Source organism: Empidonax traillii, unplaced genomic scaffold (genome assembly GCF_003031625.1).
Source record: "Empidonax traillii isolate 1590-97213 ecotype Southwest subspecies unplaced genomic scaffold, ASM303162v1 scaffold1389:size274315, whole genome shotgun sequence".
Lineage (NCBI taxonomy): Eukaryota > Metazoa > Chordata > Aves > Passeriformes > Tyrannidae > Empidonax > Empidonax traillii.
The window spans coordinates 1-15,807 of NW_020956582.1; the positions used below are offsets into that span (position 1 = coordinate 1).

At 50.1% G+C, this 15,807-nt stretch overlaps 1 protein-coding gene across 1 annotated transcript; it reads left to right on the plus strand.

Moving 5' to 3' along the window:
• Positions 1-2,899: 2,899 nt before the first annotated feature.
• ATG14 (autophagy related 14) lies at positions 2,900-9,559 on the plus strand (the record flags this gene model as incomplete). Its single annotated transcript, XM_027906982.1, has 6 exons — positions 2,900-3,228; positions 3,767-3,996; positions 4,576-4,693; positions 5,753-5,843; positions 5,969-6,054; positions 9,123-9,559. Coding segments are annotated over 6 exons (1,161 nt in total), but the record flags the coding sequence as incomplete, so codon positions are not given.
• Positions 9,560-15,807: the final 6,248 nt, after the last annotated feature.

Here is a 15,807-nt window from a genome sequence, read left to right on the forward strand (position 1 = left end):
AGGAAAGGAAGCAGACAGCTAAGTGTTATTTTGGTTGTGTCAGCAAGGCCTTGTGGAAGTTAAGGAACAGGCTGAAGTGGTCTGGAGCACTTGGAAACACAGGAGAGAGGATGTCCCAAGAAACAGAGTGAAAACAGTCCCTGTTTTCAAAGGATGGAGGATGGATTTGGGCCCTACCTCAAACTGTCTCATGAGCAAAGAAAGACATTTGTTCCGTGATCCCTGCAAGGCTGACACAAAAGGTCAAAAAAGCTGCCTTCAAAGAGTGGTGGCAGTGGTCAGACCGAGGAGATGAGGCAGGTGGAGCTCAGCAGGAGCCAGTTCTGCTCAGTGTATCCCATAACAGCTCACATGGTGGGATAGAAGGTGGAGTGGAGGAAGCCAAGGTGGATGACGAGAACAGAACCAGGCTCAAAGTCGTGCAGATGGTAAATAATCGACATCATGTGAAAAGGACAAAGCTGAGTGCACGTTGTTTTTTAGGCAAGAGAAAAACGAACCCAAGGTGGGGGATGCTGGTGAGATTTGGCAGGAGAGGATCTGGGGAACTGCAAATTAAATAAAGATTAATCAATCTCCTGGTGCTCCAGAAGGGTTCAGGCCTCATTCTGGATTAACTAGTGCAAGTGTTGTATTTAAGATGGAAGGAGTTGTCCAGCATTGGTGTTGCCTCAGTGGAAGTCTGGTGTCCCAACCTGAGCAACTGAAGAAAAGATACAGATCAACTGGAGAAAGCCTGGAAGAGAGTATTGGGAATAAAACACCAGGAATGGCTAAGAAAATTGATGTTTGGTTTAGGGAACGGAGAGGTGAAGAAAAACAAGCTTTTCAGTAGGTAGAAGGTTATTATTTGGAAGATCCTGACTACTTTTTATCCTGGGAAGAAAGGGAAAGAGGAAAATCAATGTGATTTTGAGGAACTTAGTCCCCTTTTCTCAAAGTGCAGCTCTGAAGGTGGCAGAATGTTTGCACCAACCAGGGAATGGAGTTCCTCCTCTTTTCTGCTCTTATTATCTTATTAAGTGTATTGTCTCCAACTTTTGCAACTTGTCTTGATTCACAGTGAACTCGATTAGATTTAACCTACCAGCTGAGTTAACTATTGCCCAACTAACCCATTGTTAGGTCAATTACCCCAAAATTACTCTTGCAGATAGACCTAAAATTAGCTCTTGCCACGAGTAGCCAGTAGGTCAGGAACCCAGCTTGGTTCACTCTTGGACCCCAGTAGAAAGTGTAAAAAGGTTGTTTCTCTTCTCTTGGATGGGGCATAGTTTAGTTTTCTGAAATAATCTCTAGAACACTGGCTTCCTGCTTTTGGGGTTGACCCTCCTGGAGGCCTCAATAACTGGCGCTTCTTAAAATCGTGTTTTAAAATCCGTGTGTGTTTGCCCTCTGCGTGTGGAGAACAGTTCAAGGAGACAGGCTGGCAACCCCCTGGCAGAGCTCTCTGGGCAGAGATCAGGGTGCATTTATCAGCCAGAGCAGGCATGTGGGACAGAGTGGTGTCCTGAAATACTCCTGGGGACAAGTTTTAATCACCTCATAAACTGGGTCATAAAGCAGAGGTGCTGTGCACAGAAAAAAAAAAAAGGACAGTTGTTTCTGCCCTGGGACTTCCAAGGAGGAAATTTGTGTGCAGTGATCTCCCCTGCTCTCAAATAGTTGCTGCTGGACCTGCAGGGAAGGGAGTTCACCCTGTGAAAAAGTAGCCTTTCAAGTACATGAATGTGAAAATTGAACAGATGGATGTTTTCTTCCTCTTCTCTCTCTTATTCTTTATGCAAAGAGAGAGTTTGGGAATACGAATGCGAGCATTAATTGATTTTCTGTTGGCGTAGAGGAATGCTTAAAGGAATTACAGCTGACACATAGGGATTGTCAGACAAAAGTTGTTTTTACCACTGCTTCTCTAACAGGGGTCAATTAATTTATCAACCTGAGGAATATTAGTTCTTTTCTGCACGGAGAAACTATTCTCACCTTCTTTAGTTCGAGGCTTTGCGTCTCCCACATATCAGATCTTCCTTCCTACCGGGCACATCGTGGATTGCAGCAGCTCAGATGGCTGGAAATAATTTCCTGATGCTCAGAGACAGCAGCCTCTGTGCCTGCAGGGTCAGACACCCTTCAAACCAGGGTGAATTGACAGTTTTATAGACATTTATTTGGAGAGTGTGTAAGAAACCTTTTCCTGTGCTTCTGAAAGGCAGAGGTGACTGACTCTGTAGCACCACAGGTTTTTGGAAGCGCTGCTGCAGTCAGTTATTTTTATAGCGGAATCAGCAGATCACAGAATCACTAAGGTTGCAAAAGACCTCTAAGATCATCAGGTCCAACCTTCGATGCTTCAAGATGCTCTTAAAGGATATTTTTTCCAAACCTGATGCATGGGAGCGAATCCAGGAGGTTGCAGCACTTCAGTGCATGAGCACATTTCTGGGTTTGGGACTGGAAAGGGAGTTAGCCAGTGTTCCCTGTGGAAACAAGGGATTTACACCCTTGGGATTAAAGTGCTTTAAGAGAACATCCATGAGTGTAAAGCTCAAATAAGACACACTAACAGCAGCAGAGGTGCCAGAAACGTTGAATGAAGATGCTATCTGCACTTGATTTTGGCTGCAAGCAGGGCCTGGCTTTTTGGCCAGCACCGTGCAAACATGTACAGTCAGGCTATTTCTGTCAGGATGATTACCTCAGAGTTTAATTAAACTGGGATATCTTGGCTTTTCTGCTCCAGATCCAAAAATAGCTGGGTAGAAGACAAGGGAAAGAATAATCCCAGTTGCAGTCTCTTTGGAGACCTTCAGAGAAGATTAAAAAAAAAAAAGTTGTGCCACCAAGCAGCTGGAAGATGTTAATGGTTTAACGAGGTTTTTTCTGTTTTAGGCTGCTATAGATCTTGTTTTCCACAAATATTAATAAAGCTTTGTCTCAAGCTTTGCCACGAGCTCCTCTCCCAAGTGTAACATCTTCTGCTGCTCCCACAGACACGGAGGGGCTGCTGAGGATCAAGGAGGAGAACCAGAAGCATTACCGGCGGGCCCAGCGGCACCAGGAGAAGAAGGAGAAGATCCAGAGGCACAACCGCAGGCTGGGGGACCTGGTGGAGAAGAAAACCTACGAGCTGAAAACCCAGTACGAGCACCTGGCAAACCTGCGCAGGACACACATCCTGGAGCTCACCTCGGTCATCTTCCCCATCGAAGAAGTGAAGACAAGCATGAGGTAACGGAAGGCTGGTCCTTTTTGGGCTCGTTGGGCTTGGCTTTAGACACCCAGAAGTGAGGGGTGGTCGGTCTAAGGTAGAGGCTCAGGCTCCCTTAGCCATGGGCAGGGAGGAGGAGGTGTGTTCCCCAAAGATAGAGATCAGCATAACAGAATCTGAAGGTACTTCCATCTCCCTGCTGAATGATCTAATCTATGTGTCCGGTGTTAAACTTCCTTAAAATATGGATTCACATCCCTGGAAGTGTTCAAGGCTGGGTTGGACAGGGCTTTGAGCAACCTGCTCCAGTGGAAGGTGTCCCTGCCCGTGGCAGTGGGGTGGAATGAGATGAGCCTTAAAGGTCCCTTCCAAACCTAGGCCACTCTGTGATTTCACCAAAATAAGCCATTAAAAAAACCCCAGTACAAAGGAAAGAGCAGTGTTGGGAATAAGAAGCTGGGCAGGAGCGCTCTCCACAAGCATCCTTGCCCTGGCTGAAACCCGGCGGGGTGCCTGCTGTGAATTGTTATTTGGTTACCTTTTTAAAACTCCCTGCAGAGACCCCGCGGACGCGTCGTCCGAGAGCGACAGCGCCATGACCTCGAGCACTGTGAGCAAGCTGGCCGAAGCCCGCAGGACCACCTACCTCTCGGGCAGGTGGGTGTGTGACGACCACAACGGGGACACCAGCATCAGCATCACGGGGCCCTGGATCACCCTCCCCAACAACGGGGACTACTCGGCCTACTACAGCTGGGTGGAAGAGAAGAAGACCACGCAAGGACCTGGTAAGGAGCAAGGTCCCTTTTGCTCTCACCCCAGTTCTGAGTCAGAAATAAACACCAGTTTATAGGGGATTATAGGGGAAATGTTCCCTGCCCGGTTGGAGCTGGGTCATCTTTAAGGTCCCTGTGGCTGCCCCATCCCTGGAAGTGTCCAAGGCCAGGTTGGACGGGGCTTGGAGCCACCTGGTCTAATGGAAGATGTCCCTTCCCGTGGCAGGGGGTGAAACAAGATGAGCTTTAAGGTCTCTCCCAACCCAAACCATTCTGTGATGTTATGACTAGTCTGCTGAAACCCACTGCTGCAGGAAATGCTCACTGGGACACAGAGCACAATGTAATAGAGAAATAAAGTTAATTATTCACAGTTTTGACATGGTTCACATGCCGTCATCTTCACAGGAATTCCAAGAATTACTGTTTTCTTCCAACTTCTGACAGATTCCGCTGTAAATGATTGCTAGATTCAGGCTGTTCTCCATGCTTACAACTGACATTTGCCAGGGTAGACTTCAGTAACGCATTAACACACCCACCGAGGCTTCACTTCAAACGAGACTTTCATGTTGTTTTTGTTTCTTTTAGATATGGAGCACAATAACCCTGCTCATACCATCAGTGCTGCATTGTGCTATGCAACTCAGCTTGTTAACACTTTGTCTCTCATACTTGATGTAAACCTTCCCAAGAAGCTCTGCAACAGGCAAGTAAACACAGGAGGTGAATCACTGGCCAGCCTGGGCTGATCCTGAATCAGTTTGGTTTGGGGAACAAAGTCATGAATTGGAACGGATTTTATGGTAACACGGATGGCTCATGAATTTTTGGGCTGTTTGAGGACAGCAATAGTAGGATTTTAGACCACAGTTAACAGTCCCTCCTTTTTTACCTCCTGAGAGGGTAGGCCAGCCATCCCAGCTGGAAACAACACCTCCCTCATTGGTGTATTCAGCAATCATCAAATCAGAAATGAAATATGACAAGGCCGTGAATAGCACTTCTCATTTTTTTGGATTCCCACTGTGCTTCACAAAATCCCAGCCCCATCCAGCAGCTCCTGAATAGCTCTGCTACGTTCTGTGCTGTAAGGCAAGGACTCGTAATGTGCCAGGACTGTAATTCCCTGTGGGATAAACCACCCGTGGGGAAACGTACCTGGCTACCAGATCCGGGAGTGCGTTGCACAAACCCCGCTTGGGATGGAGAGCACTGTGAAATTTTTGATGTTTTTGTGGAGCAGGTGGATTTGTACAGGAGTCCTGAAGGACCTGTGGACCTGATCAATCTTCCAGGGGTCCCAAATATGCTGCTGAAACTCTTTTAAAAAGTGTTTCAAAGAGTGGGTTTTGAAGTGAGGGCTCTAAAATTGCGTGGAGGGTTTTGGCTTTTCCTTCCACCCTGTGACAGGGGGTTAGAACTGGGTGATTTTGAATGTCCCTTCCCACCCAAACCATTCTGTGATTTCGTTTGGGTCCTCAGCCTTCACAGAAGGGAAAGGTTGGGAACAGGGAATGATGCAGGGATTTAAAAAAGGAGACCTGAAACTGTTTGGCCACAGCGGATCTTTGGGTTTCGTACCGTTTGCACCACCTGTCCTGTGAGACCGGGCAAGCAGTGCTTGTTGATAAAATGCTACCACTCTTGCCAGGTGAAAAATTAGTCTCCTGAGCACTCTAAAACTGTCTGTACGCTCTAAACAAGTCTCCAGTAAGTGTATTTTCACAGCGTTTTGCTTTCTGTGTCTTTATGTGTGTTTTAACAGCGAGTTCTGTGGAGAGAATCTCAGCAGACACAGGTTCACACGGGCAGTGAAGAAGCTGAATGCTAATATCCTTCACCTTTGCTTCTCTCAGGTAGGGGGAATGCACATTTGCATTCTTTAAATGGCTTTTAAAATACCAACTGTGCCTGCTGGTTTCCTCCAGGAGCTGATCATGTCTTTGCTTTTTTTTTTTTTTTTTTTCCCCCCCCTTGGCAGCATGTAAATTTAGATCTGCTGCACCCACTGCATACCCTCAGGAACCTTATGTACCTGGTCAGCCCGGACACTGAGAACTTGGGCAGGTAAGGAGAGCAAAATCTCAACTCTCTTGTGGCTGAATCCCTTCTGAATTTATGCCTTTGCCTTGTTCCTCGCGAGGGAAATTCTCTTCTGCTGAATTCAGAGTGTTTCCAGGAGGAGACAACAGGCAAAAAGGGGATCCTGAGGAGGAAATTAGATTCCAGAAATGTGTGTTTGCTGTGGCTCAGCGTATGGCAGGCCCAGCTGGAGGCTTGGTAGCTGATGATGGACTTATTTCCCCCATGCCCAGAAGCAGGAACTCCTTCCCTCCAGGGAACAGCAGCACATATGCCAGGCAGCCCTGCCATGCTCCAAATATGACCCTGCCCACGCCTTGCCAACATGTGAATACCTGAGAGCATCCAGCAGTTAAAAACCCTGACAGGAATCCTAGGCAGACCTTTCCCAAAATACTCCCAGTCAGTGAACTCCCTAGACCAAAGCTGACACTTCAAATGATATTAATTTATATGTAAATTAAGATTAAAGACGACTCTTCTGTTAACTTAGTACGTGATGAAAAGAACGTCAGTTCCTGGCCTTGCACACACCAGGTTTAATAATCTTTTTTTTTTTTTTTTTTTTTTTCTTTTTTAACAATTTAAATATAAGAAAGCAAACAACACTCATTTCCCGTTGGGATAATCCAGCCACAAGCCACTTGTTCCTGAGACAGTCTGCAAATATTTGTTTGATGTGACTTTATTCCCCCTTAAATGTAGTGTTCTGAAATCTGCTTTTCCACTTTGTTCTCGTGTACAGATCTAGTTTTATTCAAAAACCTGCAGTGCCCACTAAGAGGAACTGCCTCTCCCCTGCTTACCTCGTGTTCTCTGGATATACCCCCTACCGATTCAGCCCAAAGACACGGGGAGCCAAATCTTTGTAATGCACCTTGGTTTGGAAAAAAAAAAAATAAAAATCTGTGCTTGCTGCTGCAAAAACAGGGAGAGTGCAGGAAATACCCAGAGGATGGAGAACTGTGTCCTGGAAAGCAGCTACTGCAAAAGGTCCAGGGGTCACAGTGGGTACCTGTGCAGCTGTCACAGAGCTCCAGGTGCATCCATTGGGTCCAGGCAGTGCAAGAAGGGGTTAGAGGAGAGTTGGATAAAGCGCCTCCCAGACTGTGGAATGGCTGTAGAGACACCACTGGGAGCACAGGGTATGAGCTGGCTGAAATGAGGCACATGTGCTTGAAGCACAGGTTGATTGCCCACAAGAATGAAGGTGGGGATTCTGCTTCCTTCTGTCGTCCTGCCAGGGCTGGGTGAGTTCCTGGAGTGGGTGCTGTCACCAGGCGGGAGTCCCTGGGCTCGGGACAGGGAGAACGGGTGGAACGGAGTGGCCTTTGTTGTAGAGGAGGTCACCTGAGATGATCTAATGGTCCCTTCTGGCCTCAAACCTGATGACTCTCCTCTCAGGTTGCCTTGTTAAGCGAAACACTTTGCCAGGAGGCAGCGCTCCCATTCCTTCCTGGATTATGAAAGGGGAGTGTTGGCCTTTAATTTCTAAGCTGGCTGCAAAGTTAGCAGCGAGCAGCTCTCTCTGTTTTCCTTTAGATACCTAAGCATTTAGTTGCCTGATAATCTCCTCTGTTTTCTGTATATGAAAACACTACTGTTTTCATATACATGTAATTCTACCAAGCTTTAATTGTCTGGATTAAAATTTTCCATGCTAAACCGCTGCTTCAGGCTCCTTCTCCCACTAAGGCTGGAGAAACACTTTTGCCTGTGTTACAGCAGTTGCTGTGTTTTATGGTTGGAGTTGGTGGTCTTGGGGGTCTTTTCCAACCTAAATGATTCCACGATTCCATGAAATTCATGCTCATGTTTCACTGAACAGCTTTGGAATGAGTTCTGGCAGGGATGCTGCTCGCTGGGGGAGGGGGATGTGCCTTTCTGTGCCTCTGTGAAACCCTCACAGTCTCTGACCGTGGGTCACAGGCCTCTGAAAGTGCCAGCTTTGGCTCAGTAAAGGTGAGTCAGGTTTGGGCTGGAGCACAGGCAGCCCAGAGCAGTGGGATGGGGCAGGATGCAATCGCTTCTCCCACCAGGCAGTGGCAGCAGGGCACTCGGAGTCAGGGTGCAGGTGGGTTTAGCCAGGACTCCTGGAGATCCAACCCCTTACCCCTGCTCAGAGCAGAGCCAGGCACTCAGGACTGGAGCATCTCTCCTATGGAGAAAGGCTGGGGGAGCTGGGCCTGCTCAGCCTCGAGGGGTGACTGAGAGGGGGCCTCATCCAGTCCCTCAGAAGGGCAGGAGCCAAGAGGGTGGATGAGGCTCTGCTCTGGGGTGCCAAGCAGTGGGACAAGACACAGCGAGCAGAAACTGCTGCACAGGAAGTTCCACCTGAATGTGAGGAAGAATTTTCCTGTGTGGGTGACTGAGCAATGGAACAGATTGCCCAGAGAGGGCGTGGAGTCTCCCCTGCTGGAGATATTCAGATACCATTTGGACACAATCCTGTACCACATGCTCTGGGATGACCCTTCCTGAGCAGGGAAGTGGGGCCAGATGACCCACTGTGGTCCCTTCCAGCCTGAACCATTCTGGGATTCTGTGTGGTGGCATTTGGAGGGTCTCCAGTGGAGACCTCACAGCCTCTGTGGGCAGCTGTTCCAGTGTTTGGCCAGTCTCACAGTGAAGCAGGTGCTGAGGTGTTGCTCAGGGTGAGGTGAGGAGTCTCCTCGTCTTTGTGGAAGTTGTGCCAGGTCCCCTAAGTTAGAGAGACAGAGCTGAGCCATCTCACCTGGCCGGGGCTAGTGTTGGAAAGGAAAGCTGTTCCACATCAAGCTGAGATTCCCACCAGTGGAGCTCTGAGTTATCATCAGTAGTGTGTGTTTCGCTATCCCTGCCGAAGCAGAACGGCTCTTCCACCATTCCAGCTCCGTGATCTGGAACCCTGTCCCTTCCCTGGCCGAGCGCTTTTGTTTCACCGCTGTCCTAACACAGCTCTGCAACCAGCGAGTTCCTCCGCCCGCTGACAAAGACAGGGCTGTTTGATCTCCCTGCTGGGCACATGACAGAGCCGTGGCGTTCCCAGGGCTCACCTGTGTCCGCGTCCACAGGTCCGGGCCTTTCGAAATCAGCGCCGACCTCGAGGACTCCATGGAGTTCGTGGATCCCAGCGCCGCCGGCGAGACGGACGAGAGCGGCGACGAGCGCGTGAGCGACGAGGAGACGGACCTGGGCACGGACTGGGAGAACCTGCCGAGCCCCAGGTTCTGCGACATCCCCTCGCAGCAGGTGGAGATGCTGCAGAGCCAGAGCACCCAGGCGTCCCAGCCCATCGCCAGCAGCAGCGCCGGCGGGATGATCTCGTCGGCCGCCGCCTCGGTGACCTCGTGGTTCAAGGCCTACACCGGGCACCGCTAACCGGGGACAAAGGGGCGCAGGAGCCGTGGAAGGCACCCCCTCCCCGACAGTGCTGTAGGAAACCTTACATATTCAGTTTAGTAGTGCCTGGAACAAAGAAAAGGTCAAGGACTTTTCGTTTTGTAAACCGGAAAAACAAAAACAACAACAACAACAAAAAAAAAACCTTTTTATTTTGTAAATTAGCTCCTGACGGATTCTGTGAGGGCGCTTCGTGTCTTGGTTCCGTCTGCGTTGAATATCGAAGGACCTGGCGACCTCCAGCTCTACTTTCTGAAGAAGACACGGATTTTGGAGCATCTGGATCGGGATGGGCGCAGAGGAGGCTGCTCAGGGCACGGTCTGGACAGTGGTGCAAATGCAGTTCCCACTTTCTTAACTCCTTACAGGGTTTTTCCTTTTGTGTGTGTGCGTGTGTTTTAAATCTGTCTTGCATAATGCAGAAACGCGTATTTCTAAATTTTTTTCATTCAGGACATGAAAATTATGCATTTTTAACATGTTTTCTAATCTCTGTTGCCATATTTTTAATACAAAGAATCGGCACGGGCAGGGAATTCACACAGCAAGTTGCTCTTGTTTTAGATTTGGCTGTGAATCTTTTACCCAGTTTTTTTTGCCGTAGGAAAGCCGGCTTTGTTTCATGCTGTTTCCGCTGGTAGGTGTTCTAGAAGTTTCGTGTCGTGCTGCCCAAGGCACACGGGCTCTTTACTCTTAATATCACACACCAAAGAAACACTGGACGTTCTCTTCGCTCGACCCACATCCGATGCTGAGACAGAATTGCGTCGTTGCAATAATATCCATCGGTCCCCACACCGTCTTGCCACTTCTCTTAACATGAGAAAAACCTCATTTCAAGCCAGTTTGGTGAAGTCACACGCTCTCCACACTACATGTGTTTTTTAACCCTGTTTTATTTTATGTTTGGGGGGGGTGGGGTGGGGTGTTTTTTTTGTTTACCGAATGCCAAGAAGTTTGATTTCGTTTCCCTGGCGCAACTGGCTCGTGAAACCGCGGGAGGTGGGAATATGCCGACAGGTGAGTTGGTGGACAGGTGCTCCTCCCCTTCCTCTGCCTTGTGGGATGGAGCACTCATGGAATGGGGTTGCTCAGCGAGGCTCCCAACGTGCAGTTTACATTTAGGATTGGGACATTTTCTCCACAGGGTCAACCAAGGTAAGAGCATCCCCCCCTCCCTCCACGAGGGAGGGTTTCTGCCACTCTGCCCTGTACCCCACACAGGGGGTACAACCTGAGCCTCCCTCCCCATCCCTTGTATGGCAGCTCTTTCTCTTTGGCCTTGGGGTTGGGCATCTGTTAATTTTAATTTTTCTTTCTTTCTTTTTTTTTTTTTTCCTTTTAAACCAAAGACCCTTAACTCCACGCTAGCAACACACACACGTTGTTAGAGGACAACACCCTCACTCCTGCCACTCTTTTGTTCTAATAGTTAGGTTTGTTTGAAGAGAACAGCCCAGGCTCCCTCTGGAGCCTGATCAGGGCCCAGGGGGTTTGGGCACTGTTGGCTCACGGCACTTTATGACTCGCAGCTCTCGGATCCTTTTGCAGCTCTGAGCAACCAGCACGCCCCAGTATGGGACGCTGGGCTCATATTGTGCAGCCCCTTCTGGCTCCTCCTTTATTTTGCACTGGACCCTGCCATCTAAACACCTTTTTTTTTGTTGGGTTTTTCTTTGTATTTCACAGGCATTTCAGTCCCTCTTTCGTTGCTGCCTTTGTGCTGCTTCGAAGCCCCGAAAAGGTCAGGCCATGACTCAGCTTCGTACGCTGACTCAACTTAGGGAAAGAAAATCCAGCCCAATAACTCTTCTAAGCCATATACTTCCTATCCATGTTTTCCAGAATAATTTATTCGCAGCCATGTCACCTTCTGAGAGTGCACAAGGGCACGGGGAGGGTGTTCAAACGAGTTTGGGGTGGGGCTTTCCCAGGAACGTTTGTTTTTTTTTTTTTTTTTTGTAACGGAACACAGAAGTTGCGGCGTTTGTTTTTTTTTTTTTAAAGTGTTTTGCACATGTGTAGCTGAGGGAGAACTGTGTGTGTCAAAAACCTCGAGTGCAATCACCGGGATTCGTTTTCCAGGTTGTTGGGGAGGGGGGTAGGGGAGGGCAGGAATTATCTGTAATTACAGATGCGTGAAGCAACCAGCTGAGAGTTTACAAAACACTTCGCGTAGCGTGAACGAACACGGGAATTTCAGCTCAGGCCGTGACTTTTGGGCCGTGACCAGTGACCTGGGGTGGCCAGTTTGAGCTGCCAAGGAAGGGCCTGATTTTGGGTGCCCAGCCCCAATCAGGTGCCTCCGAAGGGTCTCGTAGGGGGGGGACACCCGAGGGTGGCTTTTCACCTGCGAGAACTCGCGGCCTCTCTCCGCAACTTCCGATGTAACTGAACACAAATTTGGTTGTTTGGTTTTTTTGTTGTTTTGTTTTTTTTTTTCTAAATTTTATTGTATTATTGCAATAAATCTTTAACAGTTAATTTTTTTTTTTTTTTAAATTTTATTTTTAAAGTTGTATAACTGTTACTTCTGTGTGGTCTGTTTTTCACCGTGCTGGGGCGAAAGTACACAGGAAATTTCCAGCCTTCGAAGCAATCACAGGGACCGGGCCTGTTACAGTGCAGTCAGTGGTACAGCGGTGGAAATAAGCAATACCCATTCTAAAAAAAATACTCTTACATAAAATAACTGCATCTCCAGGGGAGCAGGATGGGTTCCTGCACAACACACACACAGACACACACACACACACACACACACATCCCTCTATGTACATGTAAACGGGTAAATCTCTCGTGTGAGCTTGGCTCGGGGCTGCTCGTGTGTGCTGGGTGATGGTTTCTGCAGGTGCTGAATTCCTGCTGCATGCAGAGGGAGATGCTCCTCCTTACAAGGTCGTTTCAGGATGCAAGATGTGTCTTTTTGTGGCTGTAGTTATTCAAGTGAAGCAGTGAGTGGAGGGGAAAGGGTTGAGCAGGCTCTGCCCCTGGGACCTGGTGGCGTGGCAGCCCATGGGTTACAGGCTGCTGAATGATGGACAACTAACCCCTCCCACTCGGTTTTTGGGGATGTATCTGCTAGGGGACACTGATGCCCTGTGATTCCTGGCTGCTGCACACTCAGGATTGGGAGCAGCAGCCACCCCACAAGCTGGGGGCAGGTTGTTGCCTCAGTCCCAGCACAGTCAATCCTGGCCATGGGCAAAGCCAGGCCTGACTCTGAGCTCACCTCCTGCCTGTGGGATGTTCAGGTCAGCTCTGCTTAAGCAGGGCCAGCAGCAGCAGGTTTTGTCCTCTGCCCACACTGGTTTGTGGTAGGAGAGCAGCCTGATAATGCCCCGAGTCCTGTGCCAACTCCAGGGTTGCCTGGACCAGCCAAAGGCAGGCTGGGAAGAGAAACACCCCAGGGTGAGGCTTCAGCACCATTCCCACCGGGCAAGAAGTGGGACTCGAGACAGAGATTGGATGTTTCAGTGCAGTTTTGTGCAGGTGTGAGATCCCAGAATGGTTTGGGTTGGAAGAGACCTTACAGACCACCCAACCCCCTGCCATGGGCAGGGACACCTTCTACTAGCCCAGGTTGCTCCAAACTCTGTCCAAGCTGCCCTTGGACACTTCCAGGGATCCAGGGGCAGCCACAGCTTCTCTGGGCAACCTGTGCCAGGGCCTGCCCACCCTCACAGCCAACAATTTCTTCCTAATATCCCATCTAACCCTGCCCTGTCAGTTTGAAGCCATTCCCCCTTGTGCTGTCACTCCAGGCCCTTGTCCCCAGTCCCTCTCCAGCTCTCCTGAAGCCCCTTTAGGCTCTGGAAGGGGCTCTCAGGTCTCCCTGGATCCTTCTCCAGGCTGAACACCCCCAGCCCTCCCACCCTGCCTCCAGAGCAGAGGGGCTCCACCCGTGGAGCATCTCCGTGGCCCTAATGACAGTTCCAGGGGCTGCCACAGGGGCAGAACCTGCAGGAAGTGACCTGAGCTCCACTGCAGCACCTCAGCCCCTCATCCCAGGGAGCAGAGACAGAGCGAAGGGAAAAGCTGCCGCAGGAACAGCCAGGATGGAGCAAGAGCTCAAACACAGGCCTCGGCCACGGGTGGCTTTTCCTGTGGTGTCCATGCCAGGACAGTCCCGGAGCCTGATGAAAACTGGAAGCTCACAGACAATGGAAATGTTGTTACAACTTCTTCGCAGGCATATCTGGAAATTCAGTCCAGACACTCCAGCTGCTCCCAGGCAGGGAAGTCGAGCACATGGTGCAGTCCTTCGTCCTCAGTTCTAAACACTGAACTTTGTAAAACCAACAACTGGGTGGTTGTTTTAACGGACTCATAGGAAACAAAAAAAAGTTCACTGGACCTTGGGTTCTCCCTGAACCATCCATTAAGGAAACAGAAATCTGCACTTTGCTGCTTTTTAAGGGAAAAAATAAGCCTGCAGGCAACTCAGCATGGCAACACTCAGAACCAACCCACATCTGGATGCAAAAGCTTGTTCTGCAAAACAATTTTTAACAGCAATGCTGTGCGACAGGGGCAGTTCCAGCAAACAGTGCAATAAATGATGCATAAACCAGCTCAGGGGGAGGGCAGGGATGGGGCAGCAAGTTGTCCCGCAGATTTACCTGCTCCAAGGAACAAAACAGCCTAATGATATCATTTTATCCTTGTTTTTCCCCCTTGTTCAACAAAGGTGACCAAAATCTCACCCTCTGTTCCAAAAAAAAATTACCTCACTGGCCTCTTATCTAATTACAAAATATTTTCCTCTGCCGCTCCATTCCAGCCTCGCAGGGACTTTCCTCGCTGCTGCTCAGCCTCAAGTTTTCCAGAGTCTTTGGGTGGGGGGCAGGAAGGCAGCTTCTTTCCCCTTTCCCTTAATCGCAATCAAGCTGGAGGCCTTTGATGCCGATGGCTTTGGCCAAACAACAGCCTGGCAGTTGCTTTGCCGCTCGTCCGGAGGGAACGGGTGGAAGTTCGGGTGAATCCCGCGCCCCGTTACGGGGATGAAGTCACGGATTAACCAGGGATCCTGCTTTTCCTCTCCCTCTTCCCAGCCGATTACAAGGAGGGCCGCGCCCTCCCTCCTCCGAGATTGCCGCTTTCATTCCTCGTGGTTGTCATCATGTCTGAGGCCGAGCAGCCAGGGAGGGGTGTCTGACGCCCGGGGTGGCAGGAGCAGGTAAAGGCAAAAAATAAACCCGGCACATCCTTTAAACCTCCCTGAGCTCATCAAACCCACACTTCATCAGGCTGCAAGGGCTCGGCTCCCCTTCTCTCACAGTTAATGGAAAGAATAAAAGCATCCTCCTTCCATCCCTCTGTTCTGACACTCCGGAACCAGGTGAGTCGCTCCGTGTGATCCCAGCGCGGGTGAAGCAGAGCGGGGTGGGGAGCTCAGCCTGGCCCCCCCCACCAGCAGTTTTCCAAACCTTTCTGATCCAGTGCCAGCAGGATGAGCCAGGTGCAGGGCCACCCCATCCACAGCTCCTGCCATTTCCAGGTTGCTCCCTGGGGTTTGCAGGGCAGAAGGACGAGCCCCGTGGGGAGGTGGCACCGGCTCTTCTTGCGGCGGGTCAGAGGTTTTGGCTGCTCCAGCTGGAATGGTGACTGCCAGGAGCCCATCCACGCCCTGAGAAGGGGCAGAGAAACAGCACCGAGGGCGGGGAGAGAAGGGACTTGGCCAGTGCAAAGGCACGGCTGCCACGATCCATTTGGCTCCCTGGAAAAACGGCGGCAGCTCCACTGACTCCACTCCCGGGAGCTGAGCGTGGCTGCTGGATTGTCCAGGGTCCATTCCCAGACTTCCAAACCATTCACCCTTCAGAGGGGCGTAACTGGAGCCTGGATCGTGGCGCTGCAGGAGAAGAATGTGTTCAGGGAAATACTCCCAACAGATGCCACGCTCCGCTCCCATTCCCAGTTTGAGCAATCACTGTTCACCCAACACAAACCTTCCCAATTCCCCGGGAAAGCACCGACTCACACCCAAGGAATGAGATGCCAGAGGCCGCAGCAGAGCAGGACAAAGCACTGCAAGGATTTCTCCTGACAGGGAAAAATTCCACATAAGAGCAGACGGCAAAGCTTCCAGCACGTCACGGAGCCACATCCATCCTACTGGACCCACGGTCTGTCCCGGAGCTTCCAGGGAACAAGGCAGGTGCCCACGGAGGAGCCAAGAAGCAGGAGGACTGGAAAGGCCCTGTTTTCGCAAGCTTTACACACCTAGCACCAGAATTCCCGACGCAGGGCTGAGAGGAAGGAAAAGGGAAAGCTGGAATCTGTGAATGTTACAGCGGGGAGTTCTCCAAGGAATAGAGATTTGGGAGGGGGGGGGAGGTGTTTTTTTGTTCCTTT